Genomic DNA, 14,465 nt, shown 5'->3' on the forward strand with positions numbered 1-14,465 from the left:
AAAATAGAATTACTTAAGAGTACTAAAGAGCAAAACATCATGTTGCAGTCAGATGTCCAGGTTTTAGTTTTTCTAGTTTGAAAATTCCTTTTTGAATCTTGTCTCTATTTCTGATACCCTGCAGTCTTCCTTCTAATTATTGCTTATGAATAACAACCTCAGAGGACAGTAGTGGGAGGGAAGCGTAAATCAAACAAACCAGTCCTAATGAGTCTTGAGTAACTCTAATTATATAACTAGTAAACAGTATAAAATGTCTTTTTCAGAAAGATATCTTGTGTTGAATAATAGTAATAATAGTGATGCTTGAAATATGTAGTTTTCTGCCCTTATTATTTAAATAATATTAACTACTAATGTTTACTTATTTGAGCCTTATAATGCTGTGTGATAGGTAGGGTAAATATTTTAAATCAGAGGTCAAGGATTGGCTGAAGATTTGCAGATATAGTTAGTGTCAAAGGAGAAACTAGAATACCTTTAAATACTCTCAGATGTGAACATAGGAAAAGTCAACATTATGCAACTTAAAGACAATCTGCATTCCCAAACAAGATATTCTTTAAAGATTTTTTTTCCTCTTTGATTTTTTTTTCTCCCCTCTCCAAAAAAAAAAGAGACTACTCTGGTTGGGCTGCTGCATTATGCACTGGTCTCCAACTGTAAGAGTGTGCATGGTGATGATTAAGTCAAAAAAAGGATTCTTTATACCAAAAGTCCCAGGAGCAAATTGCAGTACATTCCAGTATGTAGCACACACGCTCTTGGTGTCAGTCAGCCTAAAGTCTATGTTTAGATTTTTTCTCTTGTGTAGGGCATGAATATCCCTATGGAATTAAAATGAGCCATCTTCGAGACACTACACTCCTGACGCAGGGATCAAAGGATTCCCCCACACCTTCCAACTTCCAAGAGCCCTTCCTCATGGAACAGCTGCCCCGAGAGATGCAATGCCAGTTCATCCTGAAGCCCAGCCGCCTGGCTGTGGCCCAGCAGCTGAGTGGTGAGTTTTCTCCTCTCTCATAGAGCCTTTTTTTAGCAAAACTTTTCATTCCTGAAAGCAAAGTTTTCAAAGTTCTTTGCCTTTGTACAGACAAAGACCCAAACTTCCAGCCAGATGAAGTATTTTTTCTTTTGAATTTGCTAAGTGTTTTGAAAGGAAAGATGGAGTTTTAGAAGATGGTTTTATAAATCAGCAGTAGGAGTGACTGACTTATAATCAGCAGTTACTGACTGCAGTAGAGTCTGTTCCTTCTTTCTTCACTATTCTTTCCCCTTTAACCTATGCCCACTGCAGAGTCAAAGGCACCAGGCAGTGCTGCAGGTGCTTCAATGATTTCTTTGTACTGTAATACATTGCATTGTGTGTTCCCCCTAAATGGTCACATTGTAAAAAGGAGGCTGTCAGTGATGGGTGTCAGGAGACTGATGCCCTACCTGGATCCTGGTACTGGTAAGTATGTTAAGATTAAGACGATTTCCACAGAAATCTCTCCTTTGTCTACTAATCTATTCTGATCCCTGTGAATGTAACCATCCCTTACCCACACCATAATAAAGACTCCAGAATGATAAAAGTGATATTCAACATAGGAGGACCATCATTAATTACCCTAACCCGTTTGAGCTTTATGCCCTCAGTCTGAGAATAGATTGTGTAGAAAATAGAAGAAAATATATCACACCAAAAAGTGTGAGTGGGGTAGTAGAAAATTGATGCTGAATTTTTGTAGCTGCTTATGTCAATTTGAACAAACTGGGGGACCCACTGAACAGTGGCCATTGTTTTATACTCATCGCCCCACACATGCATGTCCAACCCTGTCACTTTCTGTTGATGACCTAGCCTCACACTTTGTCCTTTATTGAAGTCATTGATCAAGACTCCCTAATCTTGCTAACACCAGCTATAAAAACTTATCTTACATTTGCACTAGTCCTCCTCTCTCCTATAGTGGTAAATTGAGGTTTTGAACCCTAAGGCTATTTACTCACATCTTTGGACCATTCGGGAGGGGTATTATAGAGATGTTATAGTTTTCCATCCACTAAAATGTGAGGCAGAGAGTTTGGTCTATTTTGTTTACTGCTATATTCCCAGCACCTGGAACAGTGTCTGAATATATATAAAAAAGCATCCAATAAATATTTGTTGAATTAGTTTATTAATAGGTCTGTTGTTAGTATTCATTAAAGATATAAAGGGAATGTTGCCTTTATAATTAAGCTAAGGAGAATAATATTTTACTCTTCTACCTTTATACTCCTGTTTTTCAAAATTGTTTCTCTGGGTCCCTTGTCAATAAAATAAAATAAATGTATTTTAATTAATTGGACCAAAATAATCAGAGATCAAAAATCCTAAGGGTTTTACCCAATTTTGTCAATGACCTGCTTATTAAATTGTAGGCATCCTCTACATATTAATCCTCTGTTTTTCCCTGTTAAAAGTTAAGATAGTAATGGTTGCAGCTGTAAGATGATTCATGATAAATGGGATCAGGGATGGAGTAACTATAGACCAATGGTGACAACCTACCTGTGTAGCTAAAAAATTAACAGATGAAGCAGTTTTGTATTTTTTTAATACAGGGGATTTTGGTGAACAACTGCTTTGGAAACCACTGACTTAGATCAGGGATCAACAGACTTTCTCTGTAAGGGACCAGGTAGTAAAATTTGCAAGTCAGCAGACAAAATTGAGGCTATTACCTAGGTACTTACATAACGAGAGAAAACAAATTTCCACAAATTTTTCACCGAAGATGTTCAATATGTAGTAGTAATTGAGTACCGTTTTATGTAATACAGATATACTAATGAGAAGAATTGAATTCTTTTTCGGAAATAACATTTTGCTTAATTGGGGTTCAAAATTCGTATTCCTATGATAATAATTGAATGCAAAATGTTCTGATCTGTAATGAGATTTTATATATTTCATGATCTTTGAAAATGTCTTTTCACACAGATAGGTACTGCCAAATACTAATATATCATTCTACAAGCATATAATTTTAATTGAGCATATTCCTCTCTTTGGAGGCATTTGTAGAATTTTGTTAGATTCCTCCTTTGATATTTACCTTTTGGCATGTCGTTTCATTGCAAATTAATCACTTCCAATTGAAGGTTAGGTGGAAGTTAAAGGATTTTGGAATATGGAAATTTCTTTTTGCACAGTTCAGTTGCACGAATGATTTTGAAACACAGAAAATTCCTTTCACTTGCATTAAGGTTGGTAAATACTGCTGGAACTGTAGTTTGAGCCCAGGAAATACATCTGCTATAAGTTTTTATGGAAATGGAGATCTCGCTTCTTGTTTTAACTTTAGACAGGAGGAGAAGGGTAAAAGTAGCTTGACATTACTTGTCCATTAAATGTCTTAAATGTCAGATTAGTGTTTTCGTTTTCTTCAGATAATTACCCAGAAATGGAAATGCTGCATCCTATGGTTGTACTATTTTTAGTTTTTTGAGGAACCTCCATACTGTTTTCCATAGTGGCTGCACCAAATTACATTCCCATCAACAGTGCACATGAGGTTTCCCTTTCTCCACATCTTCACCAACACTTGTCATTTTTTGTCATTTTGATAATAGCCATTCTAACAGGTGTGAGTTGATATCTCATTGTGGTTTTGATTTGCATTTCCCTAATGATTAGTGATGTTGAGAATCTTTTCAAATGCCTATTGGCCATCTGCATTTCCTCTTTGGAAAAATGTCTTTTCAGGTCCTCTGCCCATTTTTTTAATCAGGTTGTTTGGTTTTTGGCTATTGAGTTGTATGAGTTCTTTATATATTTTGGATGTTAACCCCTTATCAGATACATGATTTGCAAATATTTTCCCCCATTCAGTAAATTGATTTTCTATTTTGTTGATGGGTTCCTTTGCTATGCAGGGGCTTTTTAGTTTGATGTAGTCTTTTGTTTATTTTTGCTTTTGTTGCCTTTGTTTTTGGTGTAAAATCCAAAAAATCATTGCCAAGACCAGTGGCAAGTAGCTTACTCTCATGTTTCCTTCTAGGAGTTTTATAATTTCAGTTCTTACATTCAAGTCTTGATCCATTTTGAGTTAATTTTTTTGTATGTGTGGTCCAGTTACATGTTTTGCATGTTGCTGTCCAGTTTTCCCAATACCACTTATTGAAGAAACTATACTCTCCTCATTGTATGTTCTTGGCTCCTTTGTCATAAATTAATTGACCATAAGTGCATGTGTTTATTTCTGGGCTCTCTATTCTGTTCCATTGATCTGTGTATCTGTTTTTATGCCAATATCATACTGTTTTGATCACTATAGCTTTATAATATAGTTTGAAATTAGGAAGCATGATGCCTCCAGCTTTGTTCTTCCTTCTCAAGATCACTTTGTCTGTTTGGGGTCTTTTGTGGTTCTATACAAATTTTAGAATTGTTCTATTACTGTGAAAACTGCCATTGGAATTTTGATAGGGATTGCACTGAGTCTGTCGACTGCTTTGGATAGTATGGAGATCTTAACAATATTAATTCTCCCAATCCATGAGCATGGAATGTCTTTCCATTTATTTGTGTCTTCTTCAATTTCTTTCATCAGTGCCTTATAGTTTTCAGTGAACAGGTCTTTCAGCTTCTTGGTTAAATTTATTCCTAGGTATTTTATTCTTTTTGGTGTAATTATAAATGGGCTTATTTTCTTAAATTCTCTTTCTGATAGTTTGTTATCAGTGTATAGAAACACAGCAGATATCTATATATTGATCTTATATCTTGCAAATTGACTGAATTCATTTAGCAGTTCTAAAAGTTTTTTTGGTGACGTCTTTAGAGTTTTCTGTATATAGTATTATGTCATCTGCAAATAGTGACAGTTTTACTTTTTCCTTTCCAATTTGGATACATTTTATTTCTTTTTCTTGCCTACTTGTTTTGGCTAGGACTTCCAATACTATGTTGAATAAAAATGGTGAGAGTGGGCATCCTTGTCTTGTTTCTGATCTTAGAGGAAAAGCTTTTGACTTTTCACCATTGAGTATGATGTTAGCTGTCATATATGACCTTTATTATGTTGGGTTACATTTCCTCTATTCCCACTGTCTTGAGAGTTTTTAATCATAAATGAATGTTGAATTTTGTTAAGTGTTTTCTTTATCTATTGAAATGATCATATGATTTTTATCTTCTTTTTTGTCATTGCAGTGTATCATGTTGATTGATTTGCAGAATATGAACCATCCTTGTATCTCTAGAATAAATCCAACTTGATCATGACATATGATTCTTTTAATGTATTGTTGAATTCAGTTTGATGATGTTCTGTTGAGAATTTTTGCCTATATGTTCATCAGAGTTACTGGCCTATAATTTTCTTTTCTTGTGGTTTCCTTGTCTGGTTTGGTATCAGAGTAATGCTGACCTTGTAAAATGACTTTGGAATCTGTTTTTTGGAAGACTTCGAGAAGCATTGGTATTAATTCTTCTTTGAATGTTTGGTAGAATTTACCAGTGAAGCTGTCAGGTCCTGGACTTTTGTTTATAGGGAGTTTATAAATTACTGATTCAGTCTCCCTATCAATAATCAATCTGTTCAGATTTTCTGTGGCTTCATATTCAGTCTTGGAAGTTTGTATGTTTCTAAGAATTTATCCATTTCTTCTAGGTTGTCCAATTTGTTGGCATATAATTGTTCGTAGTAGTCTCTTATGATCCTGTATATTTCTGTGGTATCAGTTGTAACATCTCTTTTATTTCTGATTTTATTTATTTTAGCTCTTTCTTATTGAGTCTGGCTAAAGGTTTATCAATTTTGTTCATTTTTTCAAAGAACCAGCTCTTAGTTTCATTGATCTCTTCTACTGTCTTTTAGTCTCTATTTCATTTACTGGTGCTCTAATATTTGTTATTTCCTTCCTTCTAGTAACTTTGGCTTAGTTTGTTCTTTTAGTTCCTTGAGATGTAAAGTTAAGTTGTGTACTTGAGTTTTTTTGTTTCTTGAAGTAGGCATTTATTGATATGAACTTCTCTCTTAGAACTTCTGCTGCATCCATAAGTTTTGTATATAATATTTTCATTTGTCTCAAGGTATTTTTCTATTTCACTTTTGATTCTTTCATTGACCCATAGGTTGTTAACGGTAGCATGTTGTTTAATCTCCACATATTTGTGAATATTCCAGTTTTCTCGTGTAATTGATTTCTAGTTTCATACCATTGTGGTTAGAAGAAATGTTTGATATGATTTCAGCCTTCTTAAATTTGTTAAGACTTGTTTTGTGGCCTAACATATGATCTATCCTGGAGAATGTTCCATGTGCATTTGAGAAAAATGTATGTTCTATTGCTTTTGGATGGAATGTTTTGCATGTGTGTATGTATACCTTAAGTTCATCTGATTTAACTTGTCATTTAAGGCCGATGTTTTCTTACTGTTTTCTGTCTGAATGATCTATCCATTTATGTAAATGGGTTATCAAAGTCCCCTACTATTATTTATTGCTGTTTATTTCTACCTTTAGGTCTGTTAACATTTGCTTTATATGTTTAGGTGCTCCTACATTGGGTGCATAAATATTTTCAAATGTTATATCCTGTTGTTGGATTGACATCATTATGTAATACCCTTCTTTGTCTGTTATTACAGTCTTTGTTTTAAAGTTTATTTTGTCTGATATAAATATAGCTACTCCAGTTTTCTTTTGGTTTCCATTTTCATGAAATATCTTTTCCCATCCTTTCATTTTCAGTCTGTGAATGTTCTTAGGTCTGAAGTGAGTCTCTTGTAGGCAGCATGTAGATGAGTCTTGTTTTTTTATCCTTTCAGTCCCTCTCTGTCTTTTGATTGGCGAAATAACTCCACTTATATTTAAAGTAATTATTGATAGATATGTTATTGCCATTTCTGTTGTTTTCTGGCTGTTTTGTGGTTCCTCTGTTCACTTCTTCTCCTCTTGCTTTCTTCCTTTGTGGTTTGATAACTTTAGTGATATGCTTAGGTTCCTTTGTTATTCTCTTTTGTGTATCTACTTTAGGTTTTTGCTTGTTGGTTACCATGAGGCTTACATGTAACAACTTATATTTGTAACATTATTTTTATGTTGATACCAACTTAAGTTTGAACACATTGTAAAGCTCTACATATTTATTCTCCCCCCTCAACATTTTGTTTTCTGATGTCACATTTTACATCTTTTTATCTTGTCTACCCTTACTTAAATATTGTAGTTACAGTTATTTTTTTTACTATTTCTGTCTTTTAACCTTCATATTAGCTTTATAAGTAATTAATTCACTACCTTTACCATATATTTATCTTTACCAGTGAGATTTATACTTTTATATATTATTAATTAGCACCCTTTCTTTTCAGCTTAAAAAAGTGCCTTTAACTTCTCTTATAAGGCCGGTTTAGTGGTGATGAACTCCTTTAGCTTTTGCTGGTCTGGAAACCTCTATCTCTCCTTCAATTCTGAATGATAACTTTGCTAGATAGAGTATTCTTGGTTGGAAATTTTTGTCTTTCAGCACTTGGAATATATTGTGCCATTTCCTTCTGACCTTTAACATTTCTGCTGAAAAATCTGCTGATAGTCTAATGGGGTTTCCCTTATACGTAATAAGTTGTTTTTCTCTTGTAGCTTTTAAGATTCTCTCCTTGCCTTTACCTTTTGACATTTTAATTATAATGTGTCTTAGTATAGATCTCTGGGTTCATCTATTTCAAACTGTCTGGGCTTCCTAGATCTGAATTTCTGTTTCCCCAAGTTAGAACACTTTTCAGCCATTATTTCTTCAAGTAAGTTTTCTTCCCCTTTCTCTTTTTTCTTTTACTGGGACCCCTATAATGTGATGTTTAATACATTTGATGTTGTCCCATTTAAGCTATCTTCACTTTTTTTCATTCTTTTTGCTTTTCTGATTGGGTGAGTTTCTTTGCCCTGTCTCAGGTTCACTGATCATTTCTTCTGCCTCATCAATCTGTTGTTGACCCCTCCCCCTGGGTATTTTTCAATTCAGGTATTCTTTAGTTCTGTGACTTCTGTTTGGAACTTTCTTATATTTTCTGTCTCTGTTGAAGTTCTCACTGTGTTCATCCATTCTTCTCCCAAGTTCAGTGAGCATTTTTATGACCATTGCTGGAAATTTTTATCAGGTAAATTACTTATCTCCACTTCGTTAACTTTTTTCCTGAGCTTTTATCTTGTGCTTTCATTTAGAACATATTTCTCTATTTCTTCATTTTGCTTGATTCTATATTGGTTTCTATGCATTACATGAAACAACCACCTCTTCCAGTCTTGAACCATTGTCCTTGTGTAAGAGATGAACCTTTTCATTCAACCCTGCCCTAGCTCTTGGTTTTCTCTCAACCCTTTGTAATTGTCCAAGCAGCCTATTTTATTTTTAATAGCTCCCAGTAGTTGAGGATGTACCAAGATTAGTCAGTGTCCCAAAGGGGAGAGAGCTCAGTCAGTACCTTTTATTCAGGCTGATTGGAAACCAGGTCCTCAGGCAGCAGCTTTTCAAGAATGAAAATATATGCAGTCCTCTAGGACTGCAAGCATAAGCATGCTGGCCCCCAGAGCCAAGCCATCTGGAGGTGTCCCCTGGCAGCAGTCACAAAAATTGGGACTCCAAGTGGGTGTATAAACTCCTTTCTGGGAGATACCACTGTTCTGTAGTCATGCATAGGGGAGTGAAAAGATGGTGTCCCTTGGGTACCTTCTTTGAGAGCACCTCCATAACCTCTAGGTGTGTGCCAAACCTGAAGCCTGCCCCCAGGGCTGAAGTTCCTGGATGAGCAAATTGGCCACTTTTACAAAAAGACTGGGGGTGTGTTTCAGTCTGCTGTCTGTGCAATATCCTAGGGATGGTAGTCTTCTAAGAACTGTCTCTATAATTGTTACAGTCCTGTGGGACCCAGGAATGCAAGCCCCCCTGGTCAGGTGATCAAGGGGCATTCCCTGGGTGACAGCTGCAAAAACTGTGTCACCAAATGTAAAAACCAGTGCACCAGAGGTGTGTAGAGCCTCCCCTCCAGGAGATAGAGACACTCTGGAGCACAGCGGAGGGAAAGCACAAAAATGGTGCCCACTAGCTGAAGCGGGGCAGAGGGGGAGTACAAAGGTGGCATCCACTGAAAAAAGGAAAAGAAGAGAAAGAAAAAGAGGACGGGAGGAAAAGGAAAGAAAGAAGAAAAAGTAAAAGATGACACACACCAGAAAGGGGGGGAAAAAGATGGTGCCTGCAGGCTTTAGCAGTACAGAGGAGAGTAGGAAGATAGTGTCCACCAGCCTCTGCCCTGGGGAGTATCCCAGCAGACCCCTGCCCCTTAGACCAATGCTTTAAAATTAGTAAATGAAACTCTTTCACATGAAGTCTGGGTGCTTTTCAAAGGGCTGCTTGTGGACTGAGCTCTGGGGTGGGTGAGCCTGGGCGTAAGCCCTTTAAGAACCCTCCCTCAGGGTTTCGCTGGTGGCGCAGTGGTTAAGAATCCACCTGCCAGTGCAGGGGACACAGGTTCAAGCCCTAGACCAGGAAGATCCCACATGCCACGGAGCAACTAAGCCCATGCACCACAACTACTGAGCCTGTGCTCTAGAGCCCACGCGCCACAACTACTGAGCCCGTGCACCTAGAGCCCATGCTCCGCAACAAGAGAAGCCACTGCAGTGAGAAGCCCGTGCACAGCAGTAGCCCCCACTCTCCACAGCTAGAGAAAAGCCTGCACACAGCAACAAAGACCCAGTGCAGCCAAAAATAAAATAAATTTTAAAAATTTAAAAAAAGGAACCCTCCCTCAGTTCCACAAAGCCCCACATGTCTCATGGCATGAGACATGTTGGTCTTCAAAGTGAGATGTTTTGGGAGCTCATCCCTCAGATGCCAGATCTTAAAAGTTGGGGTGACCTATGTGGGGTATGAACCCTTCACTCCTTCTGGGGAAGCTCTGGGTTTTGAGTTTCTTCCTGACTATGGGCCATTGCACGAGGGGTGGGGTTTATGGTGAGATAGTGTCTCAGCCTTTTCTACCCACTTGGATGTAGTTTCCTTCTCATTTGCCCAATGTAACAGGATGTAGTTTCCTTCTCATTTGCCCAATGTAACAGGGTCTCTCCGCCAGTTTTGAGGGGTTATTCAGAGGAAATTGTTCCATATATAGCTGTAGATACAGTGTATCCATGGAAGGAGGTGAGTTCAAGATCTTCCTACATCACCATCTTGCTAAAATTTCTAATTAAGGGGTTTTTGTTGTGGTTATTTATTACTCTTTAATAATCTATAAGCACAAACTTTTAAGAATTACAATTTTTAATATTCAGTTCCATAATTTAAGCATGAAGAAACTCTAGCTTGAATCTTGCCAGAATTGTTTAGGAAAGCTGGATGTACATGAATCTCATTTGCTCTGCATTTACATCATCCTAATCTTTTTTATAACAATTGCATGTTTTTTCATCAGCCTTTGACATTTAGAAAGTAAGAGCTATGCATTAAAACCTCTGCAAGAAAGTAAACTTTAATGAAATTTTTTTTCTCTCAGTCCCAAAGGGAACATGAACTCTAAAATTGACTGTTGTATATAATAAAAGGCATGGCTGCAGCTGAAAGCATTTATAATAAAGTACAGAACTCAATTTCTACTTTATCCTCTGTCTACATTCATCAGATAGCTGGGTATATAACTTTATGATAGAGCATTCTTCCTAAGAAGTGTGTGAAAGCTAAAAAAATCAAATAAATCTGGTTTTGAAATAGTGAAACCAGATTAAATGTGAGGAAACCAGACTGAGTACAACTACTCAACATATATAAAGATACATATTAAACAAACATTTGCACAGATTGACATTGCTGGCCTACAGGAACCCCCTTCTGGGTTTAAGAATAAGGTTCAGTTTCCTTTTCTGTTTTTTAAAATGGTGGAGATTGGGAGTGTCAGGGCAGAAAGGAAGTGCTTTAGTTAAGCAGAGTCTGGTATTCCTTCCTGTCTGCATACTTCCTGAAGGCTGTTACACAGATGGAGAAAGGGTGTGGGGAGGAGGTCCTCTTTGTGGAGAGGAGATTGGTGTCTTAGCAGCTTTAATCAAGATTGCTATGACCTATACGCCCTGAGCAAAGTAGCACTTTTCATACACTATCCTATTTAATCCTCTCAATAAGGCTTTGAGGTGTAGATAATGTTCTCATTTTAGAATTGAAGAAAAAGGGTAAGTAACGTGCACAAATTAGTGTTTGAGCCAGGAGTCTAAGTGGGCTCCTGACTCCAGAACCAAAGACCTTTACACCTGGATGTATGCACATTAATGATGCACTGACTGTATCCTGAGGAAGCCAAGGGTGGATGATGGTCTGAAGGCTTTTCAGTAAAATGTTACTTATTTGATTATCCTCCCACGATTTGGCTTTTTTAGTATTTGGTTTAAGTTGGTTACGCTAAGGAAATAAACAGTATAAAACACTTGTTTGAAATGAGCATTTGACACTGCCGATCGTGTCCTCCCTGAAAAGATCATCTCCTTCATTGTTCCATTGTCAGGGAGTGCTGAGTAGCTGAACGTCATCTCTGGCATCTTGGTTGCATGTCAGGACCACACAGCTGAAGTGTATTGACTAATCCCATGCACTGTCCCTAGAGAAAATGGAGTCTAACCCTGTGTGGTCGCCACCTGGGAGTTATGGCCTTTCAAATCTCAGCGCTGTTAGCCTTAACTGCAAGTTGTTTTGAATCTGCCCCACACAGGTGCATGCTTCAGGCATCAGCCAGAGATTTGGGCAGGATTTATACACAATGTTTGGGGCTCCCACTATTCAGTTTTCTCCTTTCTGGATTCGCTCCCCCCACCTCACTTCCCAGCTGCTCTGGTTACCTCCATCTCTATTCTCTAGTTTTTTCAAGCCAGTAAGAGTGCAGATTTCTCTCCCAATTTTAGTCACCCCTACACCCTGGGGCCCGTCCTCTGGCTGAAAGCTGTAAAAATAGGAAACTTACCCAGTGCCATGCCATTCCCTTCTTCCAAGCATTAGACTTTTACCTCCACTGTCTATCTTCTTTTGGTTACTCTTTAGTGCCTTCAGGTAGGCCTTTATATTTTTCTTTAATTTTGTCCAGAGTTTATAGTTGTTACCTGTGCGTATGTGTTGAGGGCCAGAGGACACACACGGCAGAAAGGTCCAAAAGGAACCTTAATGAGCTGTCTTTTTAAGTATCAAATTCTGTGCGAATCAATCAGTTTTCATGTTAAAATTAGATACAGCTGACATCAAAAATGTCTTAGAATTATGATCTCACAAAATCATGATTCACTGTTGACCTTTCTTACTTCTGCCTGTTTTGTTCATACTATCTTTACCACCTAAATGTCTCCTCAGTTCAATTACTGTTTGAGAATGATTTATTGAGTAGTTAACTTCACGCAAGTCGTGGTGCTAGATCCTCTACCTATTGAAATCGTGTTCATTCAAAATTCACATCAAATGCACATGACTCCAGGATCACTCCCTCACTCCTAATCGGTAGATAGATGTGCTTTATTGTTCTTCTGAATACCTTTGATGCTTTGTTCCCCCCTTATGACATTTTATTTATTAATATACTTGCTTTTCCCTCACCCCCCCATCACCAGCCTTGTTCCCCCATTAGATTGTAAACTTTACCATGGCAAGGGCAAGTCTCACTCATGTTTGTATCCATCCATGCTTCCTTAAACATGCTTTTTAAAGTCAGGAACCGAAAAGATACATGAAAGTCTTTGCAGTTGGAAAAAAGGCGGGGGAATATAGAACACTAGTTTCCTATATCTCTATCCTCAGTAGTAGAGTGGAACATCAGATAATAAAGCATTCTTGTTTCTAGAGAGCAACTTAATAGAGACAACTCTTCTTCCCCTAATTCTTCTTCTCCTTCCTCTTTGTTTACCTCCTCCTCTTCCTCCTTCTCCTTCTCCTCTCCTCTCTCCTTTTCTCCTTCTTCCTTTCTTTTTCTCACTATTTAATTGTGATCTAATTTAATCTTCAACTTTCTTTGTATGCTTAGTCTCCACTTCAAAATGGGATATGTGTTGGTATGAAACCCTTTTGCTTTAATTTGTTATAGTTCAGTAAGGGATCCCTTCTTTTACCTATGAAAATTTAGTGCCAGAACTTAACTAAATAGCACAGTGATGTCTCCAAGATAGTTAGGCGAATAACCCAAATGTTTAATTCTTCCTTAATTTATAAACTACTGCGCCATAGTAATGAACGAACTGTAAAATGAGAACTGTAGAAATAAGATTAAGTGAATTAAATTATTTTCCCTAATAATCTCACTTCTTGCTTAGATTCAGGTCAGAAGACATTTAAAAGGAGAAGATCCATCATAAACTGGGCCTTCTGGCGGGGCTCTAGCACTCACCTGGATAACTTGCCCATGTCACCAACATCTCCTGTGCCAGGACAGCTCTTTGGGGTTTCTCTGCCAAATATCTGTGAGAACGACAATCTGCCCAAAGCTGTCTTGGTAAGTCTCATTTTGGCCTGTAACACTAACAGGAAAGTAGGTTTAGGAAAGGAGAGGTCAGGGAGGTAAATCTATCCCCAGATGGAAAATTATAGACACCCATGGCTCTGGCTGAGAATCTTTATTATTACTTCAAAGAATAAAAATCTGATTAAGCTATTGCAGAGTCATAAGGCAGACATAATGGGGAGAGATGATTTAGTCTACTGGTTTCAGGGAAAAGCCACATAAACCTGCTCAGATAAATTAGAATCTGCTTTGTAGAAAGAGAATCCACATTAGCCCTCACATTCCTCCCACAGCCTTTCTTGAACCCTACATTGTTCAGAAAGTCTCATTTAATCACTTTAGCAACAGAGACCAAATCTTATATTTCTATACTAAATCTTATATTTGTATTCCAGGTGTTTAAGCATAAAGATACATCTGCTGGCATTTAATTATCTTTTGTATGTAGAAGAGATCAAATGAAAGCCACTGAGTATTATTGTCTCTGGTTAATATAGTAAATGATCACTGTTAAGCAACATTTATTGAGTGTCCACTATCCTCCAAGCACTATGCTAGATGCCTGGCACTTTTTTCCTGTATTGTGCATCTATTGTACTAGTCTAGCCACTTTATTGCTTATCCGTCACAACAGATTTAGAGGGTAGTTACCATCTTCATCATCATCATCATCACCATCATTCCTACTTTACAAATTAAAGGAAAAAAAACCCTTGAGTTTACCAAAGGTCACACAATAAATATGTGTCATAGCTAGGTTCCAGATCCCATGGGTTGCTCGTCTCCAACACCTATTCTCTTCCTACATGGCAAGCAGAGGACACACAGAAAGAAAGAAAGCAAAATGAAAGGTTGAACAGAATGGAATGGAATGGAATGAAGAAAACTTTCTGGAAGAGGTGATTTTGGAGGCTGATTTTAAAAGAAGGAAGTAAATACAGGAAGTAGAATAAAATGTAAAGTCATATGAAAA

The 14,465-nt window shown here is 37.3% G+C and overlaps 1 protein-coding gene across 1 annotated transcript in view; it reads left to right on the forward strand.

Annotated features, from left to right (window-relative positions):
* The window catches only part of ARHGAP20 (Rho GTPase activating protein 20), a 146,294-nt gene that overhangs the window by 117,993 nt on the left and 13,836 nt on the right, over nt 1–14,465 (forward strand). Inside the window, exons 9-10 of the mRNA XM_060017181.1 lie at nt 815–1,003; nt 13,305–13,483. Of these exons, the coding sequence (XP_059873164.1) occupies nt 815–1,003; nt 13,305–13,483 (368 nt within the window). The remainder of the gene's footprint in view (nt 1–814; nt 1,004–13,304; nt 13,484–14,465) is intronic.

Source organism: Delphinus delphis, chromosome 8, assembly GCF_949987515.2.
Source record: "Delphinus delphis chromosome 8, mDelDel1.2, whole genome shotgun sequence".
NCBI classification, from domain to species: domain Eukaryota; kingdom Metazoa; phylum Chordata; class Mammalia; order Artiodactyla; family Delphinidae; genus Delphinus; species Delphinus delphis.